The 21,031-nt window shown below is 45.4% G+C and overlaps 8 protein-coding genes across 8 annotated transcripts; 5 read left to right on the plus strand and 3 right to left on the minus strand.

The window, feature by feature from the left end:
* Positions 1-43: 43 nt before the first annotated feature.
* LOC119546529 (nucleolar protein 16) lies at positions 44-1,074 on the plus strand. Its single transcript, XM_037852870.1, has 3 exons — positions 44-237; positions 393-677; positions 736-1,074. Exons 1-3 carry the CDS (start codon positions 140-142, stop codon positions 974-976), a joined length of 624 nt encoding a protein of 207 aa, XP_037708798.1. The 5' UTR covers positions 44-139; the 3' UTR covers positions 977-1,074.
* An 831-nt stretch (positions 1,075-1,905) lies between these two features.
* Positions 1,906-7,113, plus strand: LOC119546514 (elongation factor 1-alpha 2). Its single transcript, XM_037852845.1, has 5 exons — positions 1,906-1,933; positions 3,214-3,298; positions 3,810-4,658; positions 5,382-5,587; positions 5,685-7,113. The coding sequence occupies exons 3-5, from the start codon at positions 3,836-3,838 to the stop codon at positions 6,042-6,044; spliced, it is 1,389 nt and encodes a 462-aa protein (XP_037708773.1). The 5' UTR covers positions 1,906-1,933; positions 3,214-3,298; positions 3,810-3,835; the 3' UTR covers positions 6,045-7,113.
* A 212-nt stretch (positions 7,114-7,325) lies between these two features.
* Positions 7,326-8,053, plus strand: LOC119555927 (tubulin-specific chaperone A). Its single transcript, XM_037867629.1, has 2 exons — positions 7,326-7,681; positions 7,737-8,053. The coding sequence occupies exons 1-2, from the start codon at positions 7,473-7,475 to the stop codon at positions 7,858-7,860; spliced, it is 333 nt and encodes a 110-aa protein (XP_037723557.1). The 5' UTR covers positions 7,326-7,472; the 3' UTR covers positions 7,861-8,053.
* A 149-nt stretch (positions 8,054-8,202) lies between these two features.
* LOC119563274 (programmed cell death protein 7) lies at positions 8,203-9,052 on the plus strand. Its single transcript, XM_037876596.1, has 2 exons — positions 8,203-8,849; positions 8,908-9,052. The coding sequence occupies exons 1-2, from the start codon at positions 8,236-8,238 to the stop codon at positions 9,026-9,028; spliced, it is 735 nt and encodes a 244-aa protein (XP_037732524.1). The 5' UTR covers positions 8,203-8,235; the 3' UTR covers positions 9,029-9,052.
* Positions 9,053-9,096: 44 nt separating this feature from the next.
* Positions 9,097-9,878, minus strand: LOC119563275 (nucleoside diphosphate kinase). Its single transcript, XM_037876597.1, has 2 exons — positions 9,690-9,878; positions 9,097-9,517 (listed from the first exon to the last, which is right to left on the minus strand). The coding sequence occupies exons 1-2, from the start codon at positions 9,873-9,875 to the stop codon at positions 9,185-9,187; spliced, it is 519 nt and encodes a 172-aa protein (XP_037732525.1). The 5' UTR covers positions 9,876-9,878; the 3' UTR covers positions 9,097-9,184.
* A 1,020-nt stretch (positions 9,879-10,898) lies between these two features.
* On the minus strand, positions 10,899-12,027 carry LOC119563415 (deoxyhypusine hydroxylase). Its single transcript, XM_037876783.1, has one exon. The coding sequence runs from the start codon at positions 11,927-11,929 to the stop codon at positions 11,021-11,023; it is 909 nt and encodes a 302-aa protein (XP_037732711.1). The 5' UTR covers positions 11,930-12,027; the 3' UTR covers positions 10,899-11,020.
* A 900-nt stretch (positions 12,028-12,927) lies between these two features.
* On the plus strand, positions 12,928-16,830 carry LOC119554011 (cell surface glycoprotein 1). The gene is made up of 4 exons (XM_037864727.1): positions 12,928-13,395; positions 15,223-15,525; positions 15,584-16,568; positions 16,625-16,830. The coding sequence occupies exons 1-4, from the start codon at positions 13,315-13,317 to the stop codon at positions 16,690-16,692; spliced, it is 1,437 nt and encodes a 478-aa protein (XP_037720655.1). The 5' UTR covers positions 12,928-13,314; the 3' UTR covers positions 16,693-16,830.
* A 1,091-nt stretch (positions 16,831-17,921) lies between these two features.
* Positions 17,922-21,006, minus strand: LOC119554003 (sodium-coupled monocarboxylate transporter 2). The gene is made up of 7 exons (XM_037864714.1): positions 20,771-21,006; positions 20,240-20,399; positions 19,724-19,841; positions 19,436-19,655; positions 19,088-19,337; positions 18,497-19,029; positions 17,922-18,436 (listed from the first exon to the last, which is right to left on the minus strand). The coding sequence occupies exons 1-7, from the start codon at positions 21,004-21,006 to the stop codon at positions 18,094-18,096; spliced, it is 1,860 nt and encodes a 619-aa protein (XP_037720642.1). The 3' UTR covers positions 17,922-18,093.
* Between the last annotated feature and the right edge of the window lie 25 nt (positions 21,007-21,031).

Below are 21,031 nucleotides of genomic sequence, written 5' to 3' on the forward strand. Positions count from 1 at the left end.
TTTGGTATTTTTCTATCCACAGTCGATGAATGTATCGATAACAACTATCTAAACAGCTGCTGCAACACGTGCCGCTTTAAAATTGTTTTGGTTTTTGGATTCAAGGAGCGTTGGAATCCACTAATAACACGGTTTAACAATGAAAATCCGCAAGAATCATGCACGCAAGCGTTACCGCTACAATGTGAACCGAAAGACGATGAACAAAACCAGGAGTTCCACCGGAAAAATCAAGGAGTAAGTGTTATTTGTATTCCCCTTTCGGAGAGTCTATTAAATGTTATTGGAAGTTTGTGACGCAGTTAAAGGGGATAATTAAGGCCATTTAATAATAATGGGTCGTTCCTACAACCAATATTTCTAATTAACTCATTTCCCTACTTTTCTTCCAGCCCCAGGATGAAGAAGATGTGGATGGAGGACCAGCGCGTGGGCACCAACTTCAGCGAAATGGGGTTGGCCAAGGACGTGAACAAGGCCATTGCGATTCCAAGCTACAAGAAGGATAGGCTCCTGGCGGCGAGAGTGGTGAATGGCTTCCTGGAGGAGGAGCTGGACGAGGACGAGCGGCGGGCACTGGGCCTCAAAAAGCCAGTCGTGGATGAGGGTCCCAAACGAGGTCACGTCGTCCAGGAACTAGAGCAGCTGGCCAGCGAGCGTGCCGACCCGGAATTCAGGTAGTACGATGCCTGCTCCAAAGAAACCCCTTTTCTAATTTCTATAACCCTCACACAGATTACCCAAGGGCGTGGTCAAGGAGCTCACTTACTTCCTCAACAAGCACAAATTCAACTACAAGGCCATGGTCGCCGACCGAAAGAACTTTAACCAGTCCACCTGGCGACAGTTCCGCCTGAAGATTCGCAGGTTCATGTCCATTCCGGAGCAGTTCAACGTTTACCTGGAGCAGCAGAAGCTGCCCGTGGGCGTGAAACCGGATTGGGAGGAGTACGAGTCGGACAGTGAATGGAAATAAATGCTTCTGACCTTAAATGTAATTCTGATCGGGTTTATGCTATTATTTGTAATGTTTAGACGTAATTCTTTAAATACACAGAAAAATAGGCAAGTAAAAAACAATTCTTATAAATTTATGGTTTAGAAAATTCGAAAAATTTTCAAGAATTCGTTATTTTGACATCAAAGATAGTAACGGATCTTTTTCAAAACTCTTTCATTGTGGCAACCCTTCTTTTAAACGTGACGATTTTATTTGTCCGTCATTCTGTCGTACGACAGAATGAGAAGGGCATGTGATGTGGTCTCATTCCAACGCGAACGCGAATAACTTGCAACGGTTCGTCTTCTGCATTCGGTTTCGAGATGAGCTCGTGAAGAATTTTAATGACTGCAACATCATATGAAATATAAACTTTAAATACCTATTTTAAAATAATTTTTTAGTTATAAGCCATAGCATTCAAAAATCAGGGGGTGAATTTGTTATATATTTTCGTAGCTCAGCGTTCAACATAGTCAAAAAACCAACAAATCTAAATAACATCACTCAAAATTGGCAAAACAAAAATGTCATAACCATAATTTTAAAAAGGAATTGTAACTTACATTTTCAATTAGATAAAATATTTTTTTAGTTATAAGCCATAGCACTCAAAAAATCAGGGGCTGAATTTGTTATATATTTTCATAGCTCAGCGTTCAACATAGTCAAAAAACAAACAAATCTAAACACCATCACCCAAAATGGGCAAAACCAAAATGTCATAACCATAATTTGTTAAAGCAATTGTAACTTACGTTTTCTATTAGATATTAATATTATAACATAACCACCTTTGAAAAATTCTTTAAAATCAATTCCCAATGAAAATCACGTCACACGATCCTGGCCCATCTCTAGTTCGCAATCGGTTCGGCTCCGTTCAGCTCGGAGTCTTTCGATTTTTCGGTCTTTCCGATTTTGAATTTCGAGGTAAGTGCACGCAGAGCTCCCGGAAAATCCTTATAAATTGGCAATATTAATAGGCATCGATTGGATTTGCAAGTGTCAATTAACCAGCTCGGGTTTCCCTCACCCGCATATTTAAGTGGTTTTCCTTAAATTTTCCGACCTCTAGGTGGGTTTTCCGCAAAAAGAGTGAGTGTGTTTGGCATCGCCGGCCGGTTTCCCAAGAACTTTTGCATAATAGCCGCATTGCAATGAAAATAACGGTGGCAGTGCGGCGTGAATCGATCCAAAATCCGAATTGGAAATCTGAGGTTCCAGTGCCTTGGAATTGCAAGTAAATTAAACAAATTGCGTGGACTTCCGAATTCCAACATGGCGGCCGGCTGCAAGTATGTGCATGTGTGTGCGTGTTCGATTTCGCCTGGATTATTCCCGTTTGAATTCCCGTTCCCACGCCGTTCATTCGCCAGTTTCTATTGGAATTTGCAGGCGGAATATGAAAATTGCGGCATGACACATGCTCGGCAGATTATTTTCCTGCCCTGCATGTCTGCCAAAGTATTTTTACATATTCCTTGCCTCTTTTCATTCTTGCAATTTGCACTCCGATGCAAATACAGAGATTTAAAAATAACATGCGGGAAAATCGGCAAGTAAAATTGTCACTAGGGTAGAAAATAAATCACAACGCCCTGCAGTTCTCGCCCTCTCCGTCTCTTTCGCTCTCTGTTAAGCTATGGGAGGCAAGTGCAATCGTGTGCTTATTCGCCATCCCTTTCGCTCCCTCTCTTTCTGCAGTTTTTCACCCTTTGGAATCGCGAATTTTCCGCCGCACGAATTTCGCCGAATGCCGATGCTTCTGGCCATTTCCCGTTGAATTTCTTTTTCGCCATGTTGCGAAAGTTTGCAAATTTTGCAGTTCCCACATTTAGCTTATAGTGACAGCCAATTGTAAATGATTTTCCCTTCAAATTAAAAGCCGGCCGGTAGTTTTCCCCGCAGACTGCCGCAATGTTTTCCGCATTTCCCCGGGTCTCGAGCTCTGCGGGTGGGGGTTTCTCTCCAGCTTAATCCTCTGCTGGAGAGGAGAGTGCATTTTCCCAGAGTTCGCAGACTTCGGCTTGATTCGTTTCTGTCTGGGGCTCGTTATTGATTTTTCGCCCGGTGCAAATCGACGGAGGGATATATACGCCAGTCTTTAACCGACAGACACTTGGCCTGGTCGTTGTCCGGCTGCACAGTACGGAAAACCGTTGTAAAAGTCATAAGTTGTCAATTTTTTTAAAGATTTTTTTTATTTCCAGGATATAGCGTCCAGTGTGTTAGTGATCGGATTTTGTTAGCACAGCATCGCCAATTATAAATCTCTGCAAAGTTTCGTAAAAACAGGTGAGTTTTATCTATAATCCACCGGAAATGCTGCAGACAGTCGCAAACACAGAAAAAAATGGGGCATTGATATGAAAAAATAGATAAAAATACAACGCATTCATTAAAAAGGGATAATTTTGTATCATTCACTGTAAAAAAATCCTTCTATGTGCTATAGTCTTTTACAAAATAAGTATTAACTTGGTGATTAAATTTTTTAACATGAAAAAGTATCAAGATTGAGGTCAATGTTTGTATTCAACACCTTAATTGCAATGTGTTTCCATATTTATTTAAAAGTTACCACCATAATTGTCCTAATTTCTTCCCGGTGTACATTTGTGCATGTGTGTATGCAATGTCCTTTTGGTGTGTACACCACGATGACACGACCCACACCCACAGCATACATACGTCACTCGCCTGCACCACCCATTAAGCTCAGGCCCACATTGACATAGTCCTTCCTGGTATCCGAAATCCACCCACATTTCTCATCCACTTTCTCCATCCTTTCGTCTTCCCGCAGCTCTGAAAAAAGCTTAATCTGCAAAGATGGGCAAGGAGAAGATCCATATTAACATTGTGGTCATCGGCCATGTGGACTCCGGCAAGTCGACGACCACCGGCCACCTGATCTACAAATGCGGCGGCATCGACAAGCGTACGATCGAGAAGTTCGAGAAGGAGGCCCAGGAGATGGGCAAGGGCTCCTTCAAGTACGCCTGGGTGCTGGACAAGCTGAAGGCGGAGCGAGAGCGCGGCATCACCATCGACATTGCCCTGTGGAAGTTCGAGACGGCCAAGTACTATGTGACCATTATCGATGCGCCCGGCCATAGGGATTTCATCAAGAACATGATCACCGGTACCTCGCAGGCCGACTGCGCGGTGCTCATCGTGGCCGCCGGAACCGGAGAGTTCGAGGCCGGGATCTCCAAGAACGGGCAGACCCGCGAGCACGCCCTCTTGGCCTTCACGCTGGGCGTGAAGCAGCTGATTGTGGGCGTCAACAAGATGGACTCCACCGAGCCGCCTTACAGCGAGGCCCGCTACGAGGAGATCAAGAAGGAGGTCTCCTCGTACATCAAGAAGATCGGCTACAACCCGGCCTCGGTGGCCTTCGTGCCCATCTCCGGCTGGCATGGCGACAACATGCTGGAGCCCTCCGAGAAGATGCCCTGGTTCAAGGGATGGTCCGTGGAGCGCAAGGAGGGCAAGGCGGAGGGCAAGTGCTTGATCGACGCGCTGGACGCGATCCTGCCGCCCCAGCGTCCCACCGACAAGCCGCTGCGCCTGCCGCTGCAGGACGTCTACAAGATCGGAGGCATCGGCACCGTACCAGTGGGCCGAGTGGAGACTGGTCTCCTCAAGCCAGGTAAAGCTGTACTTCCTTGTCTTCCGGGTTGAGTCTCTAAGGGGGTGTAGCCTCTTTGCACTGCACTCCCCCTGATTATTTCATTCATGTACTCTGGTACTCAGCGGAATTTGGGTCGGCAGCGGGCTGCCACTCCCACTCCCTTTGCCACCGCCTTTGAATCTGAGCTCGCGACGAAGTCTTGCGCATGTATGCATTATTGAGCGAACGCCTCCGTCGAGAGCGAGGCACTCCACCCATGCACTTGGGGAAATTGGGCATCCCCTAGCCAAGAACTTCCATTTTCGTATTGAAAGTGAGAGTCCATAAAAATAGTAAATCTCTTGTAATCCTAATAAACATTTAAACTTTGAATTCAAGTGTTCTCCTAAGCAGAACCAACGGATTCAGCTTGTTTTGGCAGTTTTATTTAGTAATATATTATTAATAGCCTTTTAAGTTTTGTTTTGCCTTAGAAGTATCACTACAAAATCAAGTTCAAAGAAAAAGTAGTTGACTATGAAAATATTTATAAAGTATAGTACAGCGTTTGAAAATGAGTCCCATATATAAGCAAATTCTTCTTGGTATAATTTAAGAATATAAATAAAATACCCCCTGCTTAATATTTCTCTCCGTGTATGAAGAATGCATGTTATGCAGCCACCCCATCCCATAGTCCCCCTTATGTATAACTACGATGTCTAACTCTGTTCGGTCGCTTCGTTTCCGGTCTCGTTGCAGGCATGGTCGTCAACTTCGCTCCGGTCAACCTGGTCACCGAAGTGAAGTCTGTGGAGATGCACCACGAGGCTCTCACCGAGGCGATGCCCGGCGACAACGTCGGCTTCAACGTGAAGAACGTGTCTGTGAAGGAGCTGCGTCGCGGCTACGTGGCCGGCGATTCCAAGAACAATCCTCCCAGGGGAGCAGCCGATTTCACCGCTCAGGTAGGTTTGGGATCTTACCCCAGATCTTTCAAGACATTTCCCTCCAATAGTTTAGCTGATGACTCATTTCTCCTTGGTCTCTTACCCTCCCCCACAGGTCATTGTGCTGAACCATCCGGGCCAGATAGCCAATGGCTATACTCCCGTCTTGGATTGCCACACGGCCCACATAGCCTGCAAGTTTGCCGAGATCAAGGAGAAGTGCGACCGCCGTACGGGCAAGACCACCGAGACGGAGCCGAAGGCCATCAAGTCCGGGGACGCGGCCATCATTGTGCTGGTGCCCAGCAAGCCGCTGTGCGTCGAGAGCTTCCAGGAGTTCCCACCGCTGGGACGGTTCGCTGTGCGCGACATGCGGCAGACCGTGGCCGTGGGCGTCATCAAGTCGGTCAACTTTAAAGAGACGACCTCGGGCAAGGTGACAAAAGCCGCTGAGAAGGCACAGAAGAAGAAATAACTAGGGTGCCAGCAGAACTACATCACTCGAACCCAACAACAAGAACAACAACAACAGCAGACGGCTAGAGCAACAGCAACAACAACACCACACAACAACACACATGTCAAAATTATAATATCCACTCGACGATCAAAAGCAAACCTTAGCTCCGTGGCAACCAAGACACCAATTACTACTAACACCAGCTGCAGGCAGGGGCAGATACAGATATTATATGAGATCGATCAGATAATACCCTATATGATAACCACGCGTACGATTAGCGAGGAGAGGAGCAGGAGCAGCAGCTGCAGCGAGGAAGCCAAGAAGGAGGAGGAGTCCTTCCAGCTCGCCGGGTCGGTTCTATTCGCCTTCGCCCTGGTGGTCTACTGCAGCTATCTGAACTTGTATCGCCACCGCAAGTCCTTCCGCAGGAAACCACCCACTTGCCACTCCGCAGAGTGAACAGGGTCCTCCGGATTCGGATCCCGAGCACTGCTGTAGCCTGCCCCCTCGATATATACTCATCTACAACTAACCTTACATTTGATTAGCAGCCACCACACATCCGGTCGTGCATCATCCACCTGTTTCGAATGGATTTTAAACACTTTTTATACTTTTGATAAGTCAAGTCGGAGGCATTCGATTTAAAATCTATTATACAATGTAATTTCCGAATTTAGTTTTAAACCACGCCTACGCCCCCTGAGTCCCCCAAAAATGAAGAAGACTACATTCGCAATGAATTCAAAATTTCTCTTGAAACCAAAAGACAAATGCTTAAGAAGTATTACAAAAAACAAAAAGAAATCAACATAAAACACATAATCATGCGGTTTTTGAAAACATTCAAAATGTTTAATCGAGCCTCATTTGCATTTGCATACTACAATTATATACGTTAACCACATGTCATCGCATTGCCCATAACCAGCATATATACACGTTACTCTCTCACACTCTGAATTTATACGAATCGAAAACAATTGTAACCGACACCAGAAAAATTCTTGGATACAGAACATGTTGCTTGATACAAGATCTTTTAAATGATGAGAAAAATAAAGGAAGCTTAACCGTAAAATACCACAAAAGAATGTTTTTATATTTTGAAACGATGAATTAGTTTACTATGAGACTTAAAATTTTATTTGGGGTTGTTTCGATAATTTTAGTTTAGATAAAAGACTAATTTTAAATGCCAAGTCATATTCAAATTCCAGCGGTTCCCACTGGTTCCGGCACTAGCAGTTCCACTGAAAAGGCGACAACCCTGGTTCTGACTCACTGTAAAAAATACAACAAAACAAAGCACCACATTTTACAGAATCTCAGCCGGCTGTTCGAAAATAAGTCGATATAACTGTGACTCAGTCCTAGAACTCCCCGTCGAGCTCTTACTTACTTTTGTTCATAGTTAAACGCAGCGGAATCCATTCAAAAATGACAGATCCACGCGTCCGCCAGCTGGCGATTAAGTCCGGAGTGGTCAGGCGGTTGACCAAGGAGAAGTTCTGCTACGCCAAGGAGGTGCTGACCGAGCAGACCAGGTTGGAGAAGTTCAGGGGCGAGGGAGCCGACGACCATGTCCTGCGCAAGCAGGAGGAGGTCATCCAGGAGTGCGTCATGATGGTGCCCGACTCAAAGAGGAGGTGAGTGCTCTGAAACCCCTTTGTTTAGGCGGTTAATGCAGCGTTTCTTTCGCAGGCTGCAAAAGGAGCTCGAGACTTTGGAGAAGTACCTCGCCGATGAGCAGGATCTCAAGGAGACGGAGGAGTACACAAAGGCGGCCGAGATCGTCAAGGCGGCCAAAGCTGAGCTGGAAATCTAGGATCGGCACATTCCCTATTCAGCATTTACCCTTTAATATCAGCATTATTGCAAATTCCTGATGGCCCAAGACCATCATCATCAAGTTCTGAGCTGCAGAGCGGCCCAAAAGCTACGTATTAAGCAACTTAATACCCTTTAATCTTGTTTAATCTTTAACAAAATAAATTATATCTTTCCTATTAGAGCAATCAGTCGGTGTCTTCTTCTTGTTCCTAACGAATGGTCACTACATATTATTTTATTACATTGGAGTTCCTAGATTTACTTATAAATAAACAATTTAAATAAAATATTTGTACATATATAAAATACCCAACAGGGTATAATCGATACCATCGGACTATCGTTTTTCGATAAACACATATTTTAAAATATGGATAGCAAAAATCTTAAATTAAGCGAAATTAAAGCAAATATTCAGCATGTCCTAGCGAATCTGGAACAACTGGAGCAACTGAGCAATGAAGCTGGACAAGATTTGGATGTGCAACAGGCGGAGGAACTGCAGCGGAGAACGAGCACCCTGCTGGATGAACTTGAAAAGGTGCCGGCCGAAAAAGTAGCCGACATACAAAAACAAAGAAAACGCCGGCGACGCTTAGATAAAGAGAAAAAGAAGCGGATCAAAAAGGAAACCATCAAATGCGAGATTCCAGAACAAAAGTATACCATAGAACCCCCTCGAAATCCCCAAGAGAAACAGGCAGAGCACATATCCCTGCGAAAACGGCGCGATGCCGCCTCCATTTTGGAAACCTTTGATCTTCTCGAGAAGCTATGCGAATCTCGGGGAGGAGACAAAGCCGCCCTGAGCCAAAAACTCACCCAAATGCGTCGTGTGTGGCGGAGGGTCCAAGAGGAGAACGAAGGCGACCATATCAAGGAGTCCAAGAAGGCCGCCTCCATAGAATCCCAATGGGAGGCGGTGCTCTTTGGCAAATCTTCACCTTTGGGTAGGGAGAGCAAGGGGAAATTCCTGGAGATTCGGTAGGACTACTACACTGCTTTACCTTGGGTATCCTTATAAAAATCTCTTTTTTTCCAGCTCCGCTTGGGATTCTTACATAAGCTTTGCCGGCAGAGGCTCCTGTATACCCAGAGGATGGGTGCTACCACCTATGAAACCCACAGCCCAGTGGGCAGCCTACAGAACTGACAATCAGTAACATGCTTTACATATACATTAATTATATAAGCCTCCACAAACGAATCACCATCAACACATGAACAAAGCTTCTCTACTAATTATTGTGGAATTTTATTTCTTCAGAAGAATCTCTCTCTATTCAGCTTAGACGAGGGCAAGCAACTGAGACAGGCGCCTATTCGTAGATCCAGTCCTTGGCGGCCGGGGTCCAGGTGACCAGCTCCTTCTCGTTGAACCAGAGGGCGATCTCCTTCTCGGCGGACTCGACGGCGTCGGAGCCGTGGATGATGTTGCGTCCGACCTGGATGCAGAAGTCACCGCGGATGGTGCCGGGCAGGGAGTCGGCGGGGTTGGTGGCGCCGAGCATCTGGCGACCGGTCTTGACCACATTCAGACCCTCCCACACCATGGGCACCACGGGGCCGGAGTTCATGTAGTTGACGAGTCCGGGGAAGAAGGGGCGGGCGGACAGATCGGCGTAGTGCTTCTCCAGCAGCTCCTTGGAGGCCTGTTTGCGGTTACAGAGCGGGTTCGTTATCAGTTAATTGCAGTTCTGACCTCTAAAACACATGTCATCCGCTGATGACGCCTGCACCCAACCTTTGAGGTTAGGTCCGACGATAACCCCGCGTGGGGGCCACCGTGCATATTGATTTCTGTCTAACTTAATTATCCCTTACCCAGGTGAACTTCAGGGCGACCAGCTTGAAGCCCTTCTGCTCGAAGCGCTCGATGATCTTGCCGACGAGTCCACGCTGGACGCCGTCAGGCTTGACCATGATGAAAGTCCTTTCCTTGTTAGCCGCCATTGTCGCCGAAATTGTGAAAAATAATGCCAATATTGTGCCGAGCATCAGTAGCTTCATGTGTCCGGGTGCAGAAAATCTTGAATGTTTCTAGCCGGCCAGGTGAATTTGAGTGGTATCGCCAAGTGGTCACACTGAGGGAACTGCTCTTATGAGTTATTCACGGTTTTTGGGGGATTTTTCAGGTGGGCTGGTCTTATGGATCGTGGCGAAAAAATCCCCCATTTATTACCGGGTAACTTTCAATCGGAAACTGAAGAATTATATGAAGATGGACGAGATTTTTGAATTTGTATCGAATACAATATATTATAATTAGTAGCGTTGCCACATTGCTTTGTAGTTTGAATTTCCAGACTTCCCGGCAGATCGCATTTCCCGGCTATTTGAACATAGCATAACTGAGCATAGTATTTGATTAATTCAATCCGTGAAGTCTATAAAGCTAGCCTTAAAACATAATCGTAAAATTGTAAACCACTTTATGAATTTGACTTCAGAACATCGGTTACTTTTTATACCCGTTTCTCGTAAAGTAAAAGGGTATACTTGAATTGTCGGAAAGTATGTAACTATTTTCAGCAGGGTGCCACGCCCACAAACGACTGTAAAACTGAAACCCGTCCCAAGATTTTTTTTTAATTTTGAATGAGATTTTGTTCTTATTATTAATACCTATCTACATGCCAAAAATGATTGTTTCAATCGGATCAGTCATTATAAAGTTAATACCAAATAATAATCAATATTTTGGAATTCAATCGAGATTGCACGCCATTGCAGCAAATTAGCTGATAGATAGGTGGCACTATGGGCTAGGTTTTTTAGTAAAAAAAAAGCTGTTCCTTTAAGCATATCTTCATCCCTCTCGCACTCAAGTTTAGTAATGGGTATCTAATAATCGAGTCCATCGACTGTAGCATTTTCTACTATTCCGTGTATAAGGTCCAATTGGTTTGGTCATTGCCTATCGCCCATAGATCATGAAATTCCCGATTTTTTAGTACAATGTATAGGGGTTTCTCTCGGAATCTGCAATAGTTGATTCATCCCGTCGACAGGCAAAGTGAAACCTCCACCAAGTCACGTTTCAATTTCTTGTTATTTCTCGATAAGATTAGGTCCGTGTAATCACAGTACGTGATAAAACAATACAAGTTTACAAATAATATATACAGTTGGTGGATGCAAATGGGCGGCGCAAATCACTTGGTCCCGTCCAGTTTGGTCAGCCCATCGGCGTACTGGAACTCCGGGCTGTTTTCGTACTCGCACATGTCCAAGGCGATGACACAGCTCTCCTTGACCACCCGCTTGTCGTCCTCGGCATAGCGGTTCAGGATCTGAATGCAGTCCTCCGTGGCGATGGCGCCCAGGGCCTCGGCGCACTCGTGCCGCACCATCTCGTTCTCGAGGCGGTCCTCCAGGTTCTCCTGCAGGAAGGGAATGCTGCAGGGCTCCTGCAGCTGGCCCAGGACGAAGGCCACCTCGTGGCGGAAGAGGGCGGAGGAGTCCTTCAGTCCCTCGGCGATGGCCAGGACGCTCTCCTCGGTGCGCAGGTTGCGCAGGCTGAACATGGCCCTGTAGCGATCGAACAGGCTCTGCTGGGCATCCAGATAGATGGTCTTCAGCTCGGCGACGCTCTTCTCGCCCGCCGTTGGGGGTGAGGGATCCACGGAGGCGTACGGGTTGTTGTCGTCCACCTTCTGGCCGCTCTGCAGCCAGCGGACGCGGTCCAGGGCAATGGCGCAGGTCTCGGCCACCTCCACCACCGGGTCCCTTTGGTACTCCTCCAGAATGGGCAGCACATCGGGGTGGCCGATGGCTCCCATGGCCTCCGCCGCCTCGTGGCGCACCATCGGCTCTTGGGACGTGTCGCGCAGCACCTTGGTGAGGATGTCCAGTGCCTTGGCGTCCTGCATCTGGCCCAAACAGTAGGCCAGTTCGTGTTTCAGCAGAGCCGAATCATCGTCGAAGGCTTTGCTGATCGCCTCGATGGCCGTTCCGCCGCCGATGTTCTTCAGCGTGAACAGGGCCCGGAATCGCTCTTTCAGAGGGCGGTCCTTGTTGTTCAGGACGCCGCCGATGGCCTCGATCTGCAGCTGGGAGACCATTTTGACCAGATGTGGATTGTGGATTTATAAATAAATTTATAAAAACAGCAGAAAAGCCGCGTGTGGTTTTGCAGTGGGACCGTTGGATAATAAAAAACCATACACCCACCGTCATATCTCTGCGTACAGTGCAAATAACTTGTATTTTGTCACTTTGACAGTAAGTAATCAGTATCTCTGTAAATAAAATTGAAAACAATGGGCTGTGCCATATCCTTAATAATTTTGTTATTTTATTTATTTATTTATCTAATAGTATTAAACTAAGCGCTAACAGTGGTTTTTTTTTTTGGGGCCATAGCAGCTTAGGCCTTCGGCTCGGGGCTTAAGTTGTGGGTTTACTGTGAGATTATATACATATTTACAAGATTATACTATTTATGGGATCCTTAGAATCTAATTGTATTTACATTAATGTTTATTTATATTTTGTGCATTATTTTTGAACTTTTTAGGAACTTTATGATGTTGTGGGAGTTTGAGTTTGAGGGATTGGATATTAATTTCTTATTATTTTTTATAAAAGACCCAAATTTACAGCAACAGGACACCATTTTTCAAATTTAGCTGAACATTAAAAAATATCAAAAAAATCGATATATCGATATTTTTTATGATATTTCTTAATATCATCGTGTGATATTTTTCAAACAGCAAATATCATCGATACGATATTTTTTAAAAATCCAACAACCCTAGACCGTTGGCCAAAATACCACATAATTAAAATCCATACACTCACGGTCATATCTCTGCGTACAGTGCAAATAATTGGTATTTTGTCACTTTGACAGTAAAAATCTTGGGACAGGAGTGATATAAAATAAGTATGATATTTTAAAAGGTTTTGGGGAAAGTCGAATTACAAGAGTACCAAAGAGGTCCCAAGGATTTTACTGTCAAAGCGACAAAACAAAAATTATTTTCACTGTACGCAGAGATATGACGTTGAGTGTATACATTCGATAACGAACTCATATCGAGTGCCTGCTATCGCCGCCACAAATATCGCAGCCCTGGCAAGAAGCAGTTTAGTTACGTTTACTCCGAGGCAAGCGTTTTTTTAAAAACGCATCAAAAGGCGAAAAGCGAGTGTTTTAGTTGGAAAAAACAGGCGCAGTTACTTGCTAAGATCTCTGCGCAGCTCAGTGAACAAAAAGCGGGCTCCTAGTCGTGGAAAGATCTCGAAAAACGGCATTTCCCAAAGTTGCGCGTTCACGGTGTGCCAAGAAGCGTGGCGTGTGTGTCGATTTGAGTTACCCTACCTGTAATTGTGTGCGCGCCTGTGAGAGAGTGGAGGTGGAGTAAACTCGCCAGCGTTCGAAGTGGAAGCCAAAGAGATAGGAATTGCGAAATACTTGGAAATACCGCCAATCTACTAAACAATGTCGGAGGCAACTGTGGCCCAAAAGCCGGAGGCGGTGGAAATAGAGGAGGCGGCGGCGGGGGACGACAAAAAGACACCCGTAAGTAGCCGCAGCCGCACATACACATCCATATTTAGCGACAATTAACATAGCGCGGCGATAACGCACACAAACAGGGGACTTTGCCTTTGCCCAAAGAATTATCTGCGGTACTTTTCCAAAATAACCGTGTGTGTATACGGGCTCACGGATATTGTGCATTTTCACAATTTCCCTTTGTGCGTCCGTTTTCTATTTACGTTTCTTTTTTCAACGTCTACCCTCGTGTGCGCGCGCTTTTTGCTTTTCCATCCCACTTTCCAACTCCCCCCTCCCCGTGGCAGTGTGTGTGCGTGTGTGTATACGCAGCTACTCGTCGAAGAGGAAGAGCGGCGGGAGAGATGGGACGACGACGAGAGAGGCAGGCAAAGGCAATCGGCGTTTCTCTTTTGAGCTCACGTTTGCCGCTGCCGCCGCGTCTCGTTTGTTTTTATTTTTGCTGGTTCCCTTTTCGACTTTTTGTTGTTTGCTGTACTTTGTCACACACAGCGACACAAACACTTGCATCCGCCTCGCGGTGTTTGCGCCTGTGTTTCTGTTTCTGTTTGTGTACGTTCGTATGTATGCCATACGTTGCGCTCTAGATTCGGCTTCATTTTTTAGCGGCTAGCGACGACTATACTAATAGTTGTAGCTACGGATATTAACTCTCCGATCGACAGCAATTGATAGGGGGCCATTTGGGGGTCTGCGCTGTGAATTCAGCTGTAAACAAGAACATGCGGGGGCGACTACAGCCTAGTACAGTGCGCGCTTTACGGAACGAAATTCGAAAATAACTCATTGTTCCTTTATTTTTTTGTTCTCAATGTCCCATTTCTTTAAAGTACAACTTTAATAATTTACTAATACTTAAATAAATATTTCACTTTTAATGTTAAGAAACTTATATTTATAAACGTACCTTTGATGCGTTACGTTGCTTATGTTTCTGGGCTTTCGTTCATGCAGATCATAATCACTTAAAAAAATATTTAAAAAACACAGGAAACACTAGTAATACTTTTCCCCAAAAATCTATTAAAACAAACAGATGGAAATTAGACTAGCTTTTACACACACACATCCATAAGTAAATTTTCTCGCACTTGCTTCCAAGTGAAATATACCGCAAATAAACTTTTGAGCGTAAAATATGGAGTCGAATTAATTAAAACAAACATCGAACACTTGCTTCTTCACATGCATTATATTTTAAACATTTTCTAAAAACGTAATACGCCGATTTTTAGTTATTTCCAAAAATTATTCGTGTGCGTCGCCTTGCACTCGCGAAATTGAAACTGAGAGAGCATACACATTTGGCGGGAAATCTGTGGGAGAGCTTTTGCGCTAGGATAACGGTAACTAAACTCTCGTAGTAATCCGATCTTCCTTCTAAGAGAAGAGAGAGAGAGAGCGACTTAAGTTTTGGCGGGAAAAAGACGATCCTATGGATTGCTTATATTTTATATCTTTCAAGTAATTGAAGTACAATGCAAACCAAACATTCGTAATTTGTTGTCTTAAATATATGAAAATTAAATTGGTTCATATCGAGATCTTATCTAGAAGCTTCCGCAAACATTTTTTCTAATCGCTGACAAAAATCGAAAATAGCTCTACCTATCTAATTGTGTTATCTGAACATCTTTCTCAACTCTGTGTACTCACTGAACTCCCATTCTATTGTAGAAACGTACTCCCAAACGCCGCTCGTTCATTGATTGGGCGCAAACATTTTTTCTAATCGCTGACAATAACCGAAACTAGATCTACCTATCTAATTCTGTTATCTGAACATCTTTCTGAACTTTGCGTACTCACTGAACTCCCTTTCCATTGTAGAAGCGTACTCCCAAACGCCGCTCGTTCATTGAGCGGGCGCAGCAGGAAAGCGAGGAGCTGGTGCGAACGATGGGCGGCAGCCTGGAATTGGCAGGAGGACGGAGAACGCGGTCCAGCACTCGGGGAACGCCGACCCGGGCCGCCGAGACAGTGACGCCTCCGCCAAGCAAAAAGGCGCGCACATCCCCGGCCTCGGCCACCAAGGCCAGCGCAGGAAAGGGACGTGGAGCACGCAAGCTGGACGTGGGCGGTGATGAGCCCGAGCAAGAGCCGGAGAAGGTGCAGACACCGCCCAAGGGAAAGGTAAACAAACTGCCAGGTCTTCCCTCGATTGCAAACTAACGAACAAATAATTTTTCAGGCCGCTGCTAAGAAAGAGAAGAAGGAGACCAAGAAGGAGGAGAAAGCGGCTGAAGAAAGCAAGCCCGAGGAGGCGACGACGGATGCGGAGAAAGAAGTCAGTGAGCCAAAGGAGACAGATGCCAAGCCAGCCGAGACCGAGGACCAGCCTGATGCTGTAGTGGAGGTGCCTGCAGTGGCGGACGAGAAGCAGAACCATGTCGACGAAGTCAAACCAAGCACAGAAGAGCCAGAGAAGTCAACCGAAGAGGTGCCAAAAGTGGAGGAGCCATCCAAGGCGAGCGAGGAGACCTCCGAGAACGGAGCCGCCACAGAAACTCCCGCTGCCCCCGAAGAGTCAGCTTCCGCCATGGATGTTGACGAAGATGAGCCGGTCGTCGAAAGCACACCATCAGCAGAAAAAGAACCTGCACCAGTTGAAGAGAAAAAGCCCGAAGAGAAATCTGAAGAACCTGCAGCGGCCGTTGTGGAGGAGCCAAAGGCGCAAGCTGAGCCGACCAAGGAACCCACCCCAGAGCCCATGGAAGTTGATGCCAGTTCGAAAAGCAGTTCGGACACGGCTCAAGTAGAAACACCTGCCACCGAGGAGGTTGCCGCCGCTCCAGAACCAGAAGCAGCCACAGAGGCAACAGAATCCAGCAATGATGTTGAGGAAGTGGCCACAGAAGTGAAGGAAACGGTTAAAGAAGTGCCCGCTTCCGAACCCAAGGAGGCTGAGAGCACCGCCGAATCCGCAGAAGAGCCCAAGAAAGCCGACAGCAGCGAAGAGAGCAAGCAGATCGTGAGTTCTGCGCAGCCCAAGGAGGCGGAGAGCACTGCTGATGAAAGTGCCACGCCCGTTGCTGCCGAGGTTCCCACCACCCCCGCCACCAATGATGTCAGCAAGTCCGTGGAAGTCGATGCCACCTTAGCGAAGGCGGCCGAGAGTCCTGCCAAGGAGCCACAGGGGATCAGCGAGGTCAAGAAGGTAGAAATCAATGTTAATGGTGAGTTGAAAGGTTGTTATTAATGATGGGTTGTTAGTAAATTGTAATTTTTGCAGGTGAGCCCAAGATCGTCAACAGTTCCGCCGAAGTAGGCGAGAACGCAGCGCCAAAGGTCTGTAACTAGACCGATCCCACCACCGATGGACAATCAACAACTACATTGCGTTGCGAATTTGTACAAAATGCATCTTCAGATCGCCCGCCGAGTTGGTCTGGATGTCGCCAACAACATGCAAACATTTAAAAGTTTTCCCAAACACAAGCTACGATTTTCTTTTTTTAATTGACCATTTGATTTCGCACTCAGAAATCCCTTCATTTTGATGATAGTTTCGTGTCTTCCAGTATTTGGTTGACGCGAGGGACGCCATAGGCTGCAATCGATGCTGGACTTTCTATGTTGCACTGTGTGCGTCAGCTAGACAGACAAGTAAAACAAGTAGGCAGTAGTTCCAGTCCCCATAACCCACCCACCCACTTCCCCAGAAATACACAGACAGATTGTAAAATGCATCTTAATATAATATGTATGTGGATAATTAATCAAATTGGAATCAAACAAATTATACATTGACGGAAATGTATGTAAAATAGATGTTTTTAAATTGTAAGGCATAATATCCTTAATTATAAACCCAATTGGACAACACTCAAAAGTTAAGCAACCGAAACGCAGAAAGATTTTACCCGTTGTAACGCAAAACCAATGCTTTGCGGCTTTAAGATACGTCTATGCATAACTTGCACCCTTTTTGAATATTTCTATTCGTACTTCAAGCCCGTTTTATTTGAAGCATTTAGTCTACGTTTTTTAAGGATCCGATTTGCAATCGGTGACTACGGATGAGCTCATTGGAAACTGTTGTGCTAGGTAAAGATCCCTTCCAGGCGATCACTCCTAACTGAATTCGTAAATACATGCTAGAGTAAAGAGTAAGCTTTTTCAATGAAAAAAGGAGAAACACAAATTCTAATAATATTAATAATGATAAATAATATATAAACACAGCAAAAGCGTAAATTAGTTTTGGAAGCCGTTGCAACTGAAATGATCAGTCAGACCGTTTTTGTATGTAGCTTATCTTCTGTATAAGGCATTCTTCATTTGAATATTCTTTTGTAAATAAATCTTAAAAAAATACAAGAGAAACTAAACTTGTTTTAAGCAGTCTTCAAAAGCGGATTGCTGAGCAAAACCTAGTGTGGAGGTCTATCGCGTCAAAAATATGATTCATTATTTGACTCAGTTGTTAAGACATTTTTCTATGAAAGTTTGGGCTTTTTTTACCTCTCGTGCTGTATCTCAATTTGGGCTGAGATGAGATAAGATTTTAAGGGAAAAGAAAATTTCGATTTCATAATTATAGCATTTCAATTTATTTTGCGTTTGAAGTCGCTCCAACGCAATTGTATTACCTTTTATTTTAAATGGGAACTTTGTTCCCTAGTCGATAACTCTTGGGTGCAATTCTTATTGTTACTTAATATTTCTAATGCAAATGTACAGATGTGATGATATGCTATACTAGGCCTCTGATGCGATCCCGTTTTCCTTCTCCTTGATTTGCTCTTCGGACAGTGGCGTCTTCAGAGGCAACTCCTCCAATTCCAAGGACGGGCCTGGCTGGTTCAACAAGCTTCGGACGAAGGGCGAGTATAGCTTGGGGTTCTGCTTCTCGTCCTTGTCCAGGGGCCAAACATAGCTCATGGGAATGGCCCATGCAAATACTAGAATGGCACCCATCACCTTGTACCAGTAGAAAGACGCGTCGTAGATCGAGAAGTCGCGATCGCTGCCGAAAGCGGTGGTCACCTGCTTGGGGGCTTCCAGAGAGGGAACCGGAGTGGTGGCGAAGTTGGTTTTGTTGCTTTTGGTGCAGATGATTCCATTAAATAAAGTTATATATACTTTGGGATTCTCTACTTACATGGAGTTAAAGATGACCTGGAAGCTCTCGGCGTTACACTTGTCCAGGCCATTGGGCAGGGTGTCGTACTTGATCAGCCCAGCCTTGAAGTTCATCTGGCCGTTGATGATGATCCACAGCATCGCCAGGACACTGAAGGCGATTCCACTAACGGCCACCTTGGCATTGCAGCGGGGCACGAACATGCCCAGGCAGAAGACTCCGACGACAGCGCCCATATTAATGCCGGTGATCGTCCACATCGTCTGGATAATGGAGTTGAAGTTCTGCACCACGAAGCCGCCCACGATGCAGTATGCTCCCATGACCACGATGAGCATCTTCATGGTCGCATTGGCCTTGGCCTCCGTGTGATTGATTCTTGGCTTGATGTAGTCGAAGTAAACCACTCCCGCGAAGGAGTTCAGACTGGCGGAAAGAGAACTCAGCGAGGCACTGAACACGCAGGAGATGAAGACGCCGGGCATGCCCATCAAGTGCCCCATAATGTCTTGAATGAAGAACGGCATCAGTTTGTCTGGTTTGCTGACCAGCTAAGGAGGAAGGATATTCAGTATAGGTTATTTTAGGGCCACAAATCAATTGTCTCACCCCAGCCTGAATGGGATCGCATCCGTAGTAGTAGGCGAACATGATGATTCCAGCGAAGCAGGTGAAGGACATGATGATGATGAAACCAAAGCCAGCCATAACGAGGCACTTCTTGGCATGGCCATAAGATGGCATGGACACAATCCTCTGCACGCAGCTCTGGTCCAGGCCAAGTTTACCCGTCCACATCAGCAGACCGCTGGCCATTCCACTGAAGAAGGTGAGCCGCAGGCGGGGATCTATGCCAAAACTAAAAAAGTTAAGAAATTAGTCAAGCTATCGAACAAGCAACAACCAATTAAAAACCACTACAAAAGGGGTTATGTTATATTCCTGAATTACACTTACTTGAAGTTGAAGCGACCACCCTCGGAAGCATTCTGCAGAACATTTTCCAAACCACCTGTGTTCGAGGTTCCCAAAATGGCCACCAAAACAACCGAGATCAACATAACGCCTCCCTGCACCACATCTGTCCAGACTACAGCCTTAATCCCGCCGAGCATCGTGTAGAAGACGCAGATGGACGAGACCACCGTGTTGATCAGGTGGATGTTGTAGCCGGTGACTGCAAATGAAAATGAATTTTAATTCAACCACTGACGCGCCTGCGGTTAAAATCTATTTCCATTATACCTTGTGAAAAGGCTAGCGAAGGCACAAACATGTAGACGGGAAGCATCAGGAACTGGTTGATGATGAACGTGATGGTCACCAACTGGCGGGTGCGCTTGCTGAAACGCATCTCCAGGTACTGTAAAAGAAGATCAAACAAATACTTTATTATAAGAAAGTCTCTTATAACCAGAAGCTTTATATTATAATGGCTTAGGGCATATAAACGGAACCCATCTATTGACATAACCTTAAAGCCTTTTGTTTGCTGTCTTAATCTTTTATGACATGTTGGGAAATCAAAAAAATGAATAGCAGAAGGACAGTGTTCTATAAATATATATAGTTATTTAAAGATCATATTGCTAAGTTCACCGAGAGGATGCTAATCATTTTTGCACTTTAGCGACCTCATTTTGTATGTTTCAAATCTAGTTTTTACTGGAAATTTTATTATAACCTATTTTTGGGAACATTTTTATCTGTTTACTCAGTTTTGTTAAAAAAAGCTGACTCATTAGGAACATTTTTACTCACCTCGTAGCAGTTGGAGACATTATTATCGTAGAAGACGGGCACAATGACATATATAAGAACTGGTACCGCCAGGACCATGGCCCAGACCACAAATATCATGTTGAATCCAAAGGAGTAAGTCTCCGCCGGTACGGACATCATGGCGACTCCGGAAAGCTGACTGAAATTATAGAAAAGTTTATTAAAGCATGTGAATTACCCATCGAAGCAAAAAATTTGTACAAGAGCCCACAGCAACTAGCAAACGATTTCCGTATAAAAAAGGGGCTCGAACCTAAATTAATTAATTTCACAAGGCTTGCGGTTATTTTGCGATTCATCTAAGCCTTCTTTATGGGTGCAATAACTGGCATGCGCATTTGGATAAGATAGATGGATAGACGTACGAGAATAGAATAGACGGATTAAGGCGAAGGAGGCACGGTACTACGATACTATCTTTATGGCCCCGTGATGTGTCTGGTGTATCTTTACTGGCGGTACGTTGTGACGACATGGAAATTTATGGAAAAAAGCGTGCGGAACACTCACCTCGAGACAAGGGAAATGGCCACAGGAAGGGTGGGCATCTTCTTGCCGCCCTGCAGGTACTCCTCTGTGGTGTTCTTGGCCTTCGAGAAGAACCCGAAATAGACTCCAATTCCGGCCGATGCACTTAGCATCAGGGAGAAGACTATGTAGTCCGTGAGGCTGAAGCGGAGATCCTCCATGGCAGCCGTAGTGGCAGAGGCCACTGTGCTGGCCAAGTTGCTAGCTGTGCTAGTCATCCTTCAGCTGTGTTATATCCTTGGG

This window comes from Drosophila subpulchrella, chromosome 3R (assembly GCF_014743375.2).
Source record: "Drosophila subpulchrella strain 33 F10 #4 breed RU33 chromosome 3R, RU_Dsub_v1.1 Primary Assembly, whole genome shotgun sequence".
NCBI lineage: Eukaryota > Metazoa > Arthropoda > Insecta > Diptera > Drosophilidae > Drosophila > Drosophila subpulchrella.